This window comes from Pelobates fuscus, chromosome 10 (assembly GCF_036172605.1).
Source record: "Pelobates fuscus isolate aPelFus1 chromosome 10, aPelFus1.pri, whole genome shotgun sequence".
NCBI classification, from domain to species: Eukaryota; Metazoa; Chordata; class Amphibia; order Anura; family Pelobatidae; genus Pelobates; species Pelobates fuscus.
The window spans coordinates 17,953,724-17,972,186 of NC_086326.1; the positions used below are offsets into that span (position 1 = coordinate 17,953,724).

At 39.8% G+C, this 18,463-nt stretch overlaps 1 protein-coding gene across 3 annotated transcripts in view; it reads right to left on the reverse strand.

Moving 5' to 3' along the window:
- The window catches only part of ENTPD7 (ectonucleoside triphosphate diphosphohydrolase 7), a 48,409-nt gene that overhangs the window by 16,891 nt on the left and 13,055 nt on the right, over positions 1 to 18,463 (reverse strand). For all 3 annotated transcript variants that reach the window (XM_063434923.1, XM_063434922.1, XM_063434924.1), the window contains exons 4-6: positions 7,360 to 7,565; positions 6,555 to 6,705; positions 4,124 to 4,227 (exon numbers count right to left, since the gene is read on the reverse strand). In XM_063434923.1, coding sequence (XP_063290993.1) covers positions 4,124 to 4,227; positions 6,555 to 6,705; positions 7,360 to 7,565 — 461 coding nt within the window. The remainder of the gene's footprint in view (positions 1 to 4,123; positions 4,228 to 6,554; positions 6,706 to 7,359; positions 7,566 to 18,463) is intronic.

Here is an 18,463-nt window from a genome sequence, read left to right on the forward strand (position 1 = left end):
TTCGAATCGGCTTATCTGAAGCTGTAAAAGATGAACTATCCAGAATAGAACTCCCTACTACTTTGAATGCTCTGATTCATCTATCGATCAGCATTGACAGAAGGCTTAGAGAAAGAAAGGCCGAAAAGGCTCTCTCAACTTCAACTGGGAAAAAATCATTTCATCCTCCAAAGCCTCCTGACAACCCATCCGAACCAATCGAACCTATGGAAATAGGGATAATAAGAAGTCCCCTCACTCCTGAAGAGAAAAATCGAAGAAGTATATTAAACCTCTGCATGTATTGTGCCTCTCAAGTTCATTTAGTCTCTGATTGTCCTTTATTGAAACGGATAAAAGGCAGTAGGCAGACTCATGCCTCTTCCATCCTAAGTGTACTTCCCTCTACAGCAAATACTCAAATGTCCCCTATCATTCTTGTATTACAGTGGGACAATAAAAGAATTATAACCAAGGCTGTTATCGATTCTGGTGCAAATGGAGTATTCATCGACTCAGCCTTTGCAACAAAGAATAAAATTCCTTGTGTTCGTAAAAGAACTTCTGTGCCTGTTAAAGTGATTGACGGGTCCCTCATTTCATCGGGACCAATACTTCATGAATCCATCCCTCTAAAAGTAACCATCAATCATACTCATACTGAAAGTCTTATATTTGATGTTATCTCATCACAATTTTTTCCTATTATATTAGGGATCAACTGGTTAAGGAACCACAACCCTCAAATCTCATGGTTTCCCTTTTCTCTTGCCTTTAATTCCGATTATTGCAAGAAAACATGCTTGCAACATATTCCAATTCTTCAGTCTACTAAAGAACCAGCTAAAACCTCGTGTTGTTCTGACACCGAACTGGAGTTTCCTCCTCCTACAGTCGTTGGGACTTTATCTTCCCTTCTCGACGACATAAAAGGACTCAGTAAAGATACTCTTAATCTTCCTACATCAGTTAAACTATCGAAGAAAGACGGTCTCTACTATTTCAAAGACCGAATTTATGTACCTCCCGCTTTCAGAACTAAAATACTCGAATTTATTCATGATTCTCCTCTGGCAGTTCATACAGGTATAAAAAAGACCCTTGAATTGTCTAAGAGATACTATTGGTGGCCTCGCCAAGACAAAACCATTGAATCTTATGTTAAATCTTGTTCTACCTGCCAAAGATCCAAACATGAACATCATCACCCATTCGGTCAATTATTGAATCTACCGATTCCTGAAAGGCCTTGGCAATCCATTTCTATGGACTTCTTGGTGGAACTACCCCCTTCTCAACATCATACCACCATTTTAGTGGTAGTGGACCGCTTCACAAAATTGTCTCATTTTATTCCTTTAAAGAAGTTACCCTCATCCTCTGAACTTTCAAAAATATTCCTTGACAACATAGTTAAACTTCATGGACTGCCAGACGAAATCATTTCAGACCGAGGAACTCAGTTTACCTCCAAATTCTGGAATGCATTATGTGCTACTCTTCATATCCAACGTAAACTATCATCTGCATATCATCCTCAAACAGATGGACAAACTGAAAGAGTCAACCGATGCTTAGAGCAATATCTACGATGTTATTGTTCTCACTTACAAGACGATTGGATAACATGGTTACCCATGGCAGAATTCGCATACAATAACTCTTTTCATACCAGCAGCAAAATGACTCCATTTCTATCCAATTATGGATTTCATCCCTCCTCATTTCCTGCTCAGACAGTTTCTTCATCTAACCTCTCCGATTCAAATCAAATCTCTCATATGTCCTCTTTATTCAAGAAATTGCATGAAAATCTAGAATTGGCCTCCTCCAATCAAAAGAAGTTTTTTGACACAAAAAGACAACCGTCACCCTCTTATGAAATCGGTGATCTTGTCTGGCTTTCCTCAAAGAACATCTCTACAAACCGTCCATAAAGGAAGTTAAGTTCCCCTTTTCTTGGTCCTTTTCCAATAATATCGGTTATCAACCGTAATGTTGTTAAATTGAAACTTCTACCTACTTTGAAGCTACATCCTGTTTTTCATGTGTCCTTGCTAAAGCCTCATCATCCTGACCCTTTCCAAAGAAATGTCACTACTTCTCCTGATCCCATATTGGTCCAGGGTGAAGAAGAATACGAAATTCAAAGTATACTGGATTCAAGGATCCATCGTGGCTCTTTACAATACCTCATCAGATGGAAAGGATATGGAATTGATGAAGATACATGGGAAAACTCCTCTGTCGTTCATGCTGACAAATTGATTTCCAAATTTCACAAGCGTTACCCTTCTAAACCAAGTCAATAGCACCCAGAGGTTGCTCATTAAGGAGAGGGTACTGTCATGCCTTAACTATGGTATCCTCTTACTTCCTGGTTCCACGGAGCCTAGCCACACCCCTTTATGACACGGTCTCCTTATTTAATCCGACCGCACCAGCTGATCGACGCTGGATTATTGAACTACGTTCCGTACTCACGAACCGGCTACAACATCGTTGTGAAAGCCCTCTGTTACCGGACCGGACTGGAAGACTTCAGGTTCCCTTCACCTCTCCTCATCCACGACTAAAGCTGAACTCTCTTCACTCCTGATAACCGCCTCTGAGGAGATCTCGGGATCCAGTGTTCTATGTGCCGGAAGCTAAGTAAAACCTCTGTGATAAGCGTTGCATCTCAAAGCTGTTATTTCCTATCTCCAAAGTCCTTCGATAAAACAAACCAGTTACAGCTAACTTCAACTCATACTCTATATCAGTTAGCTGCATCTGTCTTGCTTCAGTTAAATCCTATGGAACAGCTATTGCAACTTCTTATCACCTAATACTACTAAGAGACTCTTTCTGATTCAGTGTCTGCTAATTACTACCATTTACTACTTAAAGCTACAGTGCCTGTAATTGTGGACTTCAGTTATCGTTTACTACTTAAAGCTACAGTGCCTGTAATTGTGGATTTCAGTTATCGTTTACTACTTAAAGCTACAGTGCCTGTAATTGTGGACTTCAGTTATCGTTTACTACTTAAAGCTACAGTGCCTGTAATTGTGGATTTCAGTTATCGTTTACTACTTAAAGCTACAGTGCCTGTAATTGTGGATTTCAGTTATCGTTTACTACTTAAAGCTACAGTGCCTGTAATTGTGGATTTCAGTTATCGTTTACTACTTAAAGCTACAGTGCCTGTAATTGTGGACTTCAGTTATCGTTTACTACTTAAAGCTACAGTGCCTGTAATTGTGGATTTCAGTTATCGTTTACTACTTAAAGCTACAGTGCCTGTAATTGTGGACTTCAGTTATCGTTTACTACTTAAAGCTACAGTGCCTGTAATTGTGGACTTCAGTTATCGTTTACTACTTAAAGCTACAGTGCCTGTAATTGTGAACTTCAGTTATCGTTTACTAATTAAAGCTACAGTACCTGTAAATTGGAATTAAAGTCAATACCTTTTACTTTTTATAATAAATATTCAAACTATAAGAAATCTGCAGTTGTGCTCCTTCATAACAAATGTTTAGACGTGACACTAAATCTAGTATGGCCTCTTTACGAGTTGGCTCCTCAACGACTTGTTTTAGAGAGAATCCCAGTAAGGAGTTTAGAATAGGTGTGCTCCTGGCACAAGCAGCTATTTTTGTTTTCCAATTCATATCAGGAAGATTAAAGTCACCCATGATGATAACTTCCCCCTTCATTGTCATTTTAGCCATTTCCTCAACTAGTAGTTTATCTAACTCTTCAATTTGTCCTGGGGGCCTATAAATCACACCTACACGAATTACTGTGTGATTACCAAATTCTAACGTAACCCAAACGGACTCTATGTTCGCCTCACTAACCTTTATTAGGCTAGATTTTATGCTATCCTTCACATACAGGGCCACCCTCCCCCTTTCCTGCCTTCCCTGTCTATTCTATATAAAGAGTACCCTGGTATTGCTATGTCCCAGTCATTTTTCTCATTATACCATGTCTCAGTAACAGCGACTAAATCTACACTATCAGTTGCCATTATTGCCACAAGTTCATGGATCTTCTTCCCTAAACTGCGAGCATTTGTAGACATGACTCTAAGCTTATCATTTATATTGCTGCATTCGTGGTGTTCAGCATTCTATCAAATTATAGGCTTAAATACCTTCCTGTTTCCCCGAGATGACCTCTGCGTGTGCCTCTGAGAAAAGGAAGTCAAACTGCTGGGGTACATTCTTCACCAGGTCTTGGAGTATAGCATTCTGCTGGCTGCAAAACATTAAAAATACAAGGTAACCCACTGAGAGGCATCCAGCAAACCACAATCAGTCTGTATTTCTTAATGGCTACAAAGTGAAAACTTCATGTGCAAAAGTATAAATTGTGAAGAAAGGTGCTGCCTCTCTCAATTCCAAATGCCACGTATATATGGAATAAAAAATGTCTCTGGTGCAATTACAACCACTTAGAAGAGTTATAAAAGGGAGAAGCTCAGAGGTGGGATTATAGCTCTTGAGAAAGTCCACTGTTTGGCCAAAATTCGTCGAACGAATGTCAAGTGAATTTCAAAGGAAATGTACTCAAAGTTAATTCTAGAGGGAATTACCTGCAAATTTCAGCTAATCCAGATTACCCAGGACATTCTAACTGCCTTTTTATGAACTTTAGTAGAAGTCATTTTCTGTATATGCGAACTGAGATCTTCTGGGCCTACAACCTAGATTATCTCAGGGGCAATGGATTTTTGTTTTGTGCAGTCCATTTGTGAGTGCCTGTCTTGATATTTACTAAAAGTGCTTTTGTAAATGTTGTTTTCTCTCCATTTCCATATTATATATATGTGCACACAAATACACAACTAAGCTGTTGGCTTAAAGCCACATCAGGTGGTGTACCATTAGAATCCTGACAAGTTGGATCAGCAGTACACCCCCTGATGTGACTTTAAGCCAGTCAACAGCTTAGTTGTACTCTCCCTTATTACCCCTAGAGTACCACAGTTTGAAAGTAGACCATTATCTCTAGACCATATGTTTTTTGGGGAATCTATCTTTTTCAAACCGATGTACTCATTTATATTGGACAATTGAGAGACTCTAATCTCCTGACCGAAATACTACCACTATTTTAATATTAAATGGATAGGATCATTAATGGTAATACATTTTTGGCAACACAAATAAAGCCTGCTGGTTTACCAATTGGATAATTTATACACCTATCCTTCACTATCAAGTGTTCACTTCCTCGTTAAGTGTTATATGTTGCACTCACCTTTTATCAGCCGTTCTACTTATTAGTACCACAGAGGTGAAATTCCTTATTTTCTTTATTCTATGTTATATTTCGTGCCCAGAGTGAGCAGGTACCATTCATACTGGCCACCTCTGTTGGGAATATTTCTCATACAGGAGATATTAGTCATTTCTTCTATTTATTCAAAAATAACTAATAGCCTGGGTCGCAAGGATCCAAATCAAAGGGGCACTGTGAGCAACGTCAAGAGAATCAGTTCTCCCTTCATTTTGTGAGTTTTCCTCTAAAAGGGACACTAGAGTCGCAAGAACCACTACAGTGGTTCTGGTGTCTGCATCATGTCCCTGAAACCTTAGCACTGTAAACACTGCTTTTTCAGAAAAGAGGCAGTGTTTACATTGCTGGCTACTTATACTTCTAGTGGCAGTCACTCAGACAGCCACCAGTGGTGCTTCCTGTGGCGTTCAGCGTCTTCATGCTTTGCGTGGAGGTGCTGAACTTTCCCCATAGAGATGCACTGATTCAATGTATCTCTATGAGGAGATGCTGCTTGGCACAGTGTGGCATTTTGCTGGGCATGTGCATTAGCTTGAGAAAACATTGATGATCTCAGGCATGGAGGCGGGACCAAGCGGGGCCTGCCGTGGCAAGACTGTCACGGCGTGGACATTTTTTTAAGTAAACTCACCTTTTCACTGCACAGACAGGGGAGCCGGGGACCTACACTGCCACAACAGCATTACATGTTTGCATGCCTGTATTCCTGACACTATAGTGTTCCTTTAAACATCAACAAGGAAGGAATAGGAACTACTTAGCAACATGGCATTTGGCTACAGATAAGAGCATGTCGGCTTATAAAACTGCCCAGTAATGTGTTTTCGTATCAAAGGGATGGCTACGTTTGGCATGGTACATTTCCCATGAGGCTCACAGAGTCACACAGGAAATACAGTTCATAAACATTTGGAGAACTACCAGAGCAAAAAAATAAATAAAGTGTGCTATAAACCAGGGATTTCAATTTCAAGTCTTATATTACAAGCCAGGCCTTTAACCCCTTAAGGACACATGACATGTGTGACATGTCATGATTCCTTTTTATTCCAGAAGTTTGGTCCTTAAGGGGTTAAAGTTTCCCCCAACTACAAGCCTGGAGTGTGCGTGGCATAGCCATTAGTGGTGAATTTCTACGTGGCTGAGCTACATTTTCACTGAGTGGAAATTTGTAGTCCAGCTATAGACTCAAACAGAAGCATCGGTCTCTCTATAAAAGATAAAAACACAGACAAAGACACAAACCAGAAACAAGAGAACAGGAAATCTCAGTAAGTTCTCACCTCTCAGGCAGGACTCTCATGCCAGCTGTACACAGGATATATAGGGGGGTTTCTTTGTGTTTAGCCTTTGGGATATAGGAAGCAGCAAAACTTAACAGTGGGTTCATGTAATCACTTGCTTTTTCTGGAGTTAAAGCCATTGAAGAAATACCTGTGGGAAGAGACAGAAATGACCTGTTAAAGAACTGGAAGAATTACCTAGAAAACTTACAGACATTATGCTGCCTTTAATAATGTCTCTTTATTCAATAAAAGCAAAACTAGAAAGCTGACAAATTCCTAAATGGTCACTAGGAGGCAGTATATCACTGAGAAATGATCTGACTGGCAATTCACAACAAAATTAAAATGAGTCACTATCTGACAAATCACTCTTTATTTCACAGTAAAGAGCAAGACATCAGTAAAGAATTCTGGAGAATTAGCAGAAAACAAATCCATAGATAAATGATATTACAAAAGTTGGAATTATTACCTCTTTTGGTTTAAAAAAAAAAACAAAAAAAACAAAACATTTAAAACATTTTTTTCCATTTTTAGGCAGCCAGAGGTAAGCCACGTTGCCCCGTCCCAAACAAAGTTGCCAGCAGCGGCAATATTTCACTTTTCAGAATCTTCCCTTAAAACCCCTTTTTTTATAATAGATCATCGTTTGTTTCAGGTTAGCCCTCCACAATTTGTAATTTATACATTTGCTGTAAAATTCACTAACGTGGTATACATCCCATTAGCTCAACTTCTGCAGCTGCTAAGTCCACAATAATCAGTAAATATGGACTCATCGATAGCACACACGATTACTTACCGGGTTTGATCTTCTTCACCACTGGTTTACTGTTGCGATCTCGCATTTGTTTAATGTCGAGAAGATCATGAGGATTCCCATTATGTGGGGGCCAGAAGTACACGAAGACCCGAGAGCCACTGCTGCCACAATCAATGACGATTCCATAGTTTAACTGAGTGTCCTTTGTGTCTGTAGCTTCTAGGTCCACTATTTCATCCAAGTGCCTATCAGATGGATCAGCAAGAGATCAAAGCGTTGGAAATAATTTTGGAAAATCTTTTTTTTTTTTTTTTTTTTTTTTTACAAACAATTATTGAAGAGTCATCATCATGGGCCTTCTTGGGGTATGCAGACAATGAGGACACATTTAGTATCAATAAAAAAATTAAAACAGAATTTGTATTTATAGCCTGAGAAATCACAAAGATAGAGTTCCAAATAATAACACTGATTTTGGTGGATTCCAAAATACAGATTTAGTGTATGTAACCCTTTAGTTCCGTGGAATTACAGCTTCAAATTAACTCAAAAGATTTGGGCAACGAAGAGCCTTGATTTACAAGTCGATGTTTGTTATAGCATTTATTCATTACACAGTACATGCTATATGGTTTGTCATGCACCCGATGAATGGTGCCAATTGTTGAAGTCATTAAAGCGGATCTTTATGAAATGAATCTTTATGAAATACTGATTAAGACTGTTTTGGAATTTCAGTGAAATTAATTTATCTTATGGTAAAGGCTGGGGTTGACAATAACGCAGAGCACCGCTGTCAACCTTTCTTCCAATCCCAGCAGCCGTCATTCACAGCTGTGGAATTCAGGTCTGTCAGCGTTTTACTCTTGTGCATGCGCAAGAGTACAGCACTGCCGTGGCTCCTGGCTCCTGGCAACTAACGCACCAAAAGCCAAAGAGGACCTAAACCATGAAGACATCAGCAGCAGACGGGAAGGACTGCTTCAGGCTAATAAACCCTCACCTCCACTGAACCGAGTGGCCATTGGACCCTCAACGCATTTGTTCATTTCGGGGTCTTTGTACGTAAAGAAATTTGACAGATCCATATAGGATAGTTAATATAGGTTTTGTTCATATATATATATATATATATATATATATATATATATATATATATATATATATATATATAAAACATTATATTACTTATTGCCTGCTGGTGTAAAATGTGTATATTTTGTAAATATCAGTTCCATATTGAACAACCAAAGCGTAAATAAATAAAATGAATTTAAAGAGGAATGATCACTTATTGAATAGTGACAGTTTCTCAATATTACACCCTAATAAATGTGGTTAAAAGATTTAATATGGTATAAAGCCCAGTGGAGGCTCGTATAAGACACGCACTTTGATATAAATTTTGTTCGGTCAAAATTTGGCTTGCAACAAATTTGGCAAATATTTTTGGAATGAAATTCGGTGATCCAACTGTTTAGCAGACAGCTCACTAATTTGGTACCGTAATGTGGAATTGCTATATCTAAGGGTACCAATTTAGGGTGCTGTTTAGTTGATAGCCCCCTTGTTTGGTATCCTTAAGGCAATCGTACATAAGGATACGAAGAAATTAGGAAACTAAATGAGTGAAAGATCACAATTAAGAAAAGTCCTTTTCAGTCAGACCTCTGACAGGTAAGTCTAACTTACCCCAAGACTTGTGTATGAATTTTTCCACTTCTATTTAGAATTAATTCTAATTACAAGGAGGAAGCAGGGAGCTCGGTCCTTGTAAGTAATCAAATAAATAAAGAACAAAATTGCATAAGCAACAAGCAATCCAGTCTTCGTTTATTGTTTTACATTCGTCAATTTGCCTTACGGAAGTATGGCAAAATTGTTTGAAATTCAGAGGAATGCGTACTCGTCTGAAAACGAATGCCCAAGTCTACTAACACCCAAAGCTCCATCTCTATCAATTCCATGATGCTCAGGGCATGTTCATGAGCTCTTGGGCATAAGCTGTGCAAGAGTGCAAGAGCTATTCGTGCAGCAAGCATGCATGCACCACATGGAGCCCACACACAGCACAATGACGGTCAAATGTATCTGCATCCTATGCCCTTGCGGAACACCGACATATGATGCACATAAAAAAACAACCAAATACTGTGCATAATTCACAAAGTTGACCGTTTTAATTTCAAACCATTGTCATAAAACAGCATTGAACTCTAGTTTCTATTTCGGATGAAGACCCAAAGCAGATCACATGATTACAGATCAGGGATATATTTTTGCTTTGTTTAACCCCTTAAGGACACATGACATGTGTGACATGTCATGATTCCCTTTTATTCCAGAAGTTTGGTCCTTAAGGGGTTAAACAAAATACTGTCATTCACAAATAACACCACATTCCACTATGTTCAAACAAACATTCTACCAGACACAGCCTTTTAAACAAGAACATATCAAATGATCATAATCTTATTGAGTGAGTAATGGCCATTAATGCACACAAGTAACAGTAATAAGAACGCCAAACACCCTGCAGGGAATACTAATCGAGAGGTGATTATATTGTGCTTACATCTACACTGTGTCTGTCTAACCGTAAAAGCTCATCTATTATGTTTAATGATTCTATTACCAACAGTACCGCTTACAGTATTTGGGTTCTGCTTAGTGTGCAGAAAATAAAATGGAGCCACCGGACAACTAAGTCAACCCTGAGCTAACAGACTACTCTTGCTATTAAAATAAGCATAATACGATTAGAATTCCACAGTACAATGTGATTATCCCAACCAGAGCATCATGTTCCCTGCTCATAACAGCTCTATCTCTCTGGGGTGTTATGTTAGGAGCAAGAGCCAATTTTAAACCAATTTCACCACCATTCCACAGTGACCAAACTGGAATTTGGGCTGCCTTTACATAGCTCAAAAGTGAAACCTCAATCGAGTTACATTGTTAGGACTTGTTTTTGCAGAGCAGTGGTATTCTGCATGGCTGAGCAGTCTATGTCAAATCGAATTACACAAGAACCCATCTGTTGTTTGAAAATGCAGTCTTTTCTCTGTATATGTCACCAAGTCTGAGGGTCTGTTCTTACATCATCGCTTTCCTTCGTTCCAACCACTGAGCCATTGAGGCCACCGAAAGATGGGTGGTCTTTGTTATCCACAGTGGCCTTAATCCTTTAACTAGCAGAACACATTGTTAAAAGCATTACTCACATAGTTGGTTAATGAGGATATTAACACCACACAACCAAATCTCACCTATCTTACACTGTTCTTAGAAGCAGTGCATTGGTATCTTGTTTAATTGTAACCCGATTTATGTTTGGACTATTTCATGCCATATCCTGTTATGGCTACGACTGCCGCCACTTATTCCAGAACATTGTTTGAAGCAACAGTCACTATCATTCTTATAGAGAATTTAAAAAAAAATTGACAGACCCAAATAGCATAAAATGGTATTAGCTTGGTGATCCATTCTTTAATATTAGCATTACTTCACTGACTCATTCTTCAATGGTTATGTAATATATCAACAACATTAATTCTGTAAAACACTTTCTGATCACCAGTGTACAATGAAGGCAGTGCTGTAACAATAAATATACTTCACACCCAAATTTAGTTTCCGTTGATGCCTAGATGTCTAGCCTGTAGTGTTTGATGAACGTATGTAAAGACGACGAGGTGGCAGCTCTTTTGTCCCATGAAGTTGTAATAGCTCTAGTAGAATGAGTCTTAAAGGGACACTATAGTCACCAAAATAACTTTAGCTTAAAGAAACGGTTTTTGTGTACAGGTAATGCCTCCAAAGATACACTGCTCAATTCACTCCCATTTAGGAGTTAAATCACTTTTGTTTCGGTCTATGCAGCCCTAGCTACATAGACCTCCCCTAGTTGTTACTGACACAGCCTGCATGAAAACAAAATGGCTTAGTTTTCAATCAGATGTTATCTTACTTTAGAAGTTTGTATCCCTTGTGTGTAATTACATGCAGGGTCTAGCAAGCTATTAACACAGCAGGAGTTAGAAAATTCTAAATTAAGCAAACTTTTCAAAAAAGGAAATATAAGTATTAGATGACTCTTTACAGGAAGTGTTTATGAAGACTGTGTAAGTCACGTGCAGGGAGGTGTGCCTAGGGATGCACAAACAAAGTGATTTAACTCCAAAATGGCAGAGAATTGAGCAGTGAGACTGCAGAGGCATGATCTATACACCAAACCTGAGTCATTGAACTAAAGTTGTTTCTATGACTATGGTGTCCCTTTAGTTTTTCAGGGAAAACGGCACCTTGGGGAGAATAAGCCATTCAAATAGGCTCATTAATCCATGGAGGATCTGGAAACTGGAAGACCTTTAGAGCGTCCTTAGAAGTTGATGAAAAGATGGTTTGATCTACGCCACTCCTTTGTCCTGACTGGATAGATAGACAATGCTCTCTTTACATCCAAGCAAAGCTAATGAGATTCCTTGGCTGAAGATGGATTCTGACAGAAGGTTGGCAACACTATCGCTTGATTTAGGTTGGTTTTACTTAAAACTTTAGGACGAAACGATGGTTTGGGAATGAGGATGACCTTGTCTTGATGGAACACCATGATTTCTGATGCTGTGGAAAGTGCAAGAATCGTTTCCACTGTTTTGGATGAGGTAACAGCAACTAGAAATGCTACGGCTAGGGTAAGAGGTTTTGGTGACCATTCTTCCAGAGGTACAAATGACTGCGTGCATAAAGCATTCAAAACTAAAGATAAATCCCAAGATGCAATATGTGAATGTTCTGGAGGACGAGTTACCATGCTGCTTTGCATAACCTTTCAATAAGTGCTTAAGATGCAAACTCTTGTATGAAGAAAAAACTAAGTGCAGAGATGAGGACTTGCAAAGCGGAAGGAACAAGACCCATTTTCAAAGCTTTTTGCAGAAATTCTAGAATAAGCAGGAGTATTATTGAATGAGTCTAGATTTTTCTGATGACACCATGCCAAGAATTTATTCAAATATGCAAGTATATTTTTAAGGTGTTTTTTCCGGTAGCTTGTAAGAGAATGTTGATAACATTTTCTTTAATATCTTTTTCTAAAAGGATCAAACTTGTAGCTTCCATGCCCTCAGTTTAAAGATATTCAGAGTTTCTATTGATATGTCCTTGTTTTCTGGCACCTGTGGTGTCACCGGTAATTCCTAGGACTATGCCATTGTTAGATGTAGAAAGAGGGAGAACGAGCTGTGATTTGGCCAGAATGGCATGATTGCTATGACAGGACTGGTCTACTTGGATTTTTTGCAGGACCTTTGGAGGAAAGATATACACCATTTGAAATGTCCAATTCACAGAGAAGCCGTCTACGATATCCAAATTGTCCTGTTTGTATTGGAAGGAGAATTGTGACACTTTTTGATTGAGTCTCATGGCCATGAGGTCTTTATCTGATGTTCCAATTTTTTGGCTTTTCAGCACATAGCTCGGCCAAATACTGCCTTCTTATTCCTCCTTGCTGGTTCAAGTAAATCTTAGATTGTCAAATTGAATCTGCACTGCTTGATTTTTTTTATACAACCTTTGAAATATAAAAGTGCTTTCCAGACAGCCTTTATTTACTTGAAGTTGGATGACTATTCAACCTTTGCAGACCAATGTCATTGAACCATTAAGGAATCTATGTGAGCGCCCCAACTTGTTCTAAGAGGGATCCGTAGTGATTCTTACCCAGGCCGGGTGGGAGAAAGAAAAAAAAAAGTCTTGATGAATAAAAATTTTAATCTTCCACCAACTGAGGCATATATATATATATATATATATATATATACAAAAAAAACAAAACGTATGGGATACGGCTGTATAAATCTAGAAAAAGAACATAAACAATCTAAAAAATAAAAAAATGTGTGCTGTAAATAAATACATTCACAAGATGAAGACATATAATGCGTAACAGTCCCCCAACATCATCTGGGGAGGCACCCTTGAGCGCATTATACGTCTTTATCTTGTGAGTATTCATTTACAGCGCACATTTTTTTATTCAACTGTATTACACTATATATTGTTTATGTTCTTTTTCAAGATTTATACATCCGTATCCCATACGTTTAGTTTTTTTGTATATTCTGGTTAATATAAAATCATTTTCTGGGTAATAATCTTGGGAGGCTGCCCAATTTGACTTAATCGATAAGTATAATTTATACTTGGTACTCACTTCACATATATTTACACTGTGGTGGTGATATATTGTTTGTATATATATATATATATATATATATATATATATATTATTTTATTTTTATTTTTTAATTTTTAAGTCTTTATTTTATTTGGATCTTAGCAAATCAACAAGAACAAATGCCTTCACATTCCTTAAAAGTATGTTTAGTTACAGTGTTTACGTGATATCAAAAGCATTAAATAAAGGTGTAAATACATCAGGAAACCTAAGAAACCCATATATCAACAATTAACAAAAAGATAAATAAAAAATAAGAAAAGAAAAGAAAGGTGCGGTGGCCACCCACCGAGAATGCTAAGACTTTCTGCCATCTAGTTAAGTCTTGAAGGGATACATATTCTTCCCAGGGCAACCACTCTGTAGTGAAGGTATTTGGAGAATTATGAACATTAGCCGTGAACTTATACATTAAGACGTTGTCAGCATTTTTATGCTGGATTTTGGCCAAAGTAGAGACACCCAGCTCCGAGAGCTATTCTGAATGCAAATGTCATCTTAATGATTAGTTTTTAGTATTGTGGTGGAAAATTGTCAATAGGCTTGGACAGAAGGAAGACCCATGAATCAAGATCAAACGGTCAATCAAATATTTGAGACAGTAAGCCACAGACTCCCTCATAATATGGAGTTAACCAAGGACACCATGCACATGGAAATCTTTCCAGCTGCCTCCCACATCTCCTACCAGTCACCTTCTCCTATCCGAACTCCCAAGTCCTCCTCCCACTGCTTGGTGTATGTTAATTTACCCCTAATCTTTGAATTAGAGAAAATTGCAGTATACAGGGAGTGCAGAATTATTAGGCAAGTTGTATTTTTGAGGATTAATTTTATTATTGAACAACAACCATGTTCTCAATGAACCCAAAAAACTCTTTTTTTTTTTTTTTTACAGGTTTAATAAAGGTTTTTAATAATTCTACATCAATTGCACTCCACCACTGGACCACCAGGGATATATTATTTACCCCCACTGAACATAAGGTAATCATTAACTCCAGCTGACCTAACAAGTAATTATTATTTTTTTTTTTTTTTTTATTCTTTATTTTGGGTGTGCACAGAATAAACAGGTAGCCGGCATGCGCCACAACAGCGACATCCAGTAAAATAGGTAGACATAGGTAGTACAAGTCATGGCATACGTTATACAGGCACATTTTTATAGTTATTATAGTCGTTTAGTTTTCAAGATGTTAGCATAATGCACATGCCATGCAGAAATAGGTAGGAGAGGGACAAAAGAGGAAAAACATGGCTCGTGCAGAGAACGTACATACAAGAGCATTCTAACTATTGAGTTATTAGTGTTAAATCTCGCTTGTTGCCTATGCATTTATTTTAAGAAGATAAACAAGAGCAGTTGAGCATTGTATAGCAAACATAAGCCTAAAGACAATTCACATGAGTTTAGTCAGCAATAACAGGTGTTAGCATTAAATAGAAAGTCATTTAAGTTCTAACTTTGCTTGGTGGATTTACTGCACTTAGTAGTAACCGTGCTATAACATAGAATTAACAGGCTTGAATTGCATATAATCTAGTGTGTCACGCTGCGGTAGGCAGGCCACAAATACATATATTTAAACTTAGTTTAAGCTATAGCTATCGAATACAGGCTTAGTTTAAGAGTGGGGTTACTACGCTTAGAGGTGCAGGTAAATAAGCTATGTGCCTCAGGATTGAAACATGTAGTAATGCTATAATGTTAATAAAATGATGTTTGTCATAGCGCTTGCGTCTTAACGGGCCTAACAGCAAAACCGATACACTTTAGGCAGTGGCAGTAGAATAGTACAAATTTGTGCCACATGTGAGTGGATAAATATTAATCTGATATTGCACCGCATGGGGCTACACACAGGTGATGGAGGGTTAAACCTCTCAGTTCATGCAGGTCATTTGTTCAGCTGCAGCCTGGCTCCCTCCACACAGCTGCCGTCTGACTTGGGACGTGCCAACTTCCATTTCAGTGCCACCTTCCAAAGGATGTTCCTTCTTTGAGCTGCCGTTTAGTAAGCCAGTGGATGAGGTTGCTGCAAAACCGTCTCCATATCGACATCACTGGTATAGCTGTGAGTCTGCTGTGGTGTGGTCGTGTTTACGCTGTTTAGTTCAGTTACCGTAAGGCTAGACGGCTGGTGCTTAATCCGACAGTTGGACTGATGAGCTTTATTATCCTGCAGTGAGGTGCACATGCGGCTGGCGTGTGGCGGCCATTTTGAGGACCGCCGCGGGATAGTTTCCTGTAGCAGGGTAGCCGTTTACCGACCCGCGTGTTGTGGCTTGATAGGGGTACCTGCTTGTGCGTGTGCAGACCGGGATAACCCCCCCGGTCCAGAGGGGGGGGGGGATGCCGGACCCCGGCCGGAGACCCGGGAGAGCGGCCGTCTCATCCCGGCTCAAGCTCCTCATGCCTTGGGCCTTAGTCGGGTTACGGATGGCAGCTTAATTAGTATCCCCTCGTACCTCGGGATCTGGGGATCAAGGTGGGCGCCGTTGTGGGTGGCTGGGGAGGTTCTGCCTCCAGTTTGCGCCGTTTTCTCGGCTCCGAAGCGGGAGCTCAGACAGAAGCGTCTGATCCCGTCGGCGGTCCGGCCCCGCCCCCCCCCAAAAAACTCTTTAATATCAAAGCTGAATATTTTTGGAAGTAGTTTTTAGTTTGTTTTTAGTTATAGCTATTTTAGGGGGATATCTGTGTGTGCAGGTGACTATTACTGTGCATAATTATTAGGCAACTTAACAAAAAACAAATATATACCCATTTCAATTATTTATTTTTACCAGTGAAACCAATATAACATCTCAACATTCACAAATATACATTTCTGACATTCAAAAACAAATCAGTGACCAATATAGCCACCTTTCTTTGCAAGGACACTCAAAAGCCTGCCATCCATGGATTCTGTCAGTGTTTTGATCTGTTCACCATCAACATTGCGTGCAGCAGCAACCACAGCCTCCCAGACACTGTTCAGAGAGGTGTACTGTTTTCCCTCCTTGTAAATCTCACATTTGATGATGGACCACAGGTTCTCAATGGGGTTCAGATCAGGTGAACAAGGAGGCCATGTAATTAGATTTTCTTCTTTTATACCCTTTCTTGCCAGCCACGCTGTGGAGTACTTGGACGCGTGTGATGGAGCATTGTCCTGCATGAAAATCATGTTTTTCTTGAAGGATGCAGACTTCTTCCTGTACCACTGCTTGAAGAAGGCGTCTTCCAGAAACTGGGAGTTGAGCTTGACTCCATCCTCAACCCGAAAAGGCCCCACAAACTCATCTTTGATGATACCAGCCCAAACCAGTACTCCACCTCCACCTTGCTGGCGTCTGAGTCGGACTGGAGCTCTCTGCCCTTTACCAATCCATCCATCTGGCCCATCAAGACTCACTCTCATTTCATCAGTCCATAAAACCTTAGAAAAATCAGTCTTGAGATATTTCTTGGCCCAGTCTTGACGTTTCAGCTTGTGTGTCTTGTTCAGTGGTGGTCGTCTTTCAGCCTTTCTTACCTTGGCCATGTCTCTGAGTATTGCACACCTTGTGCTTTTGGGCACTCCAGTGATGTTGCAGCTCTGAAATATGGCCAAACTGGTGGCAAGTGGCATCTTGGCAGCTGCACGCTTGACTTTTCTCAGTTCATGGGCAGTTATTTTGCGCCTTGGTTTCTCCACACGCTTCTTGCGACCCTGTTGACTATTTTGAATGAAACGCTTGATTGTTCGATGATCACGCTTCAGAAGCTTTGCAATTTTAAGAGTGCTGCATCCCTCTGCAAGATATCTCACTATTTTTGACTTTTCTGAGCCTGTCAAGTCCTTCTTTTGACCCATTTTGCCAAAGAAAAGGAAGTTGCCTAATAATTATGCACACCTGATATAGGGTGTTGATGTCATTAGACCACACCCCTTCTCATTACAGAGATGCACATCACCTAATATGCTTAATTGGTAGTAGGCTTTCGAGCCTATACAGCTTGGAGTAAGACAACATGCATAAAGAGGATGATGTGGTCAAAATACTCATTTGCCTAATAATTCTGCACACAGTGTATAGTAGCAACATAAGTCCATGGTTATACAATATTTTAAAAAAGGTAGGCCCTCTGACAGCAGCCAACGTAATCTGCTCTTGTTTGGCATAGTCCCTAATCAAAATAGAGCGTAAGAAATCGTTTGTCTTAATGCAGAGGGATCATGTTATATCCTTGAATGGTGTTAATGAGAAATCACTATAAAGGGGATACAGACATTGAAACTCCAACTTTTCAAAGGCAGAAAAATTCCTACCCACCATAACCGGGGGAACAGCTTTTTATTTCTCATGTAATTGGCAAAGGGTTACTCAAGAGTACATATTTCTCCCTTACACTATCCAATAAAATTATAGAGTGGATAATTGCTTGGAGATCTGTCCGAATGAGGGCCGTTGGTGGCTTATCCAGCCAAAAGGTAAAATGGGGGGCGGAGCCTAACCACCGAGCCGACCAGACGTGCTGTAAATCAGCTCCCACAAAAAACGACGAAAACGGGGGTATAAATCCCGCTAACGGACACGTTCTGGAGCCTGAGTGCACCCATCGAATCAGGGTCACCATGGGGCGTCGAATGAAGCCACAAACGAGTCGTAAATCGCCCGGAAACCCGAAATTCGTGTATGGGGCCTATCTGAGCCGGAGCCAGGAAGAGACGACCGCTCTTCTGGATGGTAATGCCAGATATCGACCCTCTCAAGCACCCATTTCTATTCCGCCCACCCCCCTGGACCGGTGGGGGTTATCCCGGTCCGCAATCTGCTCCAAAAGCACGCAGCCGAGCAGACCGCACAAGCATGACACGGGCGTACTAATCAGCAGGCCCTTAACGAGACCACCTAAAATGGCGGATGGCA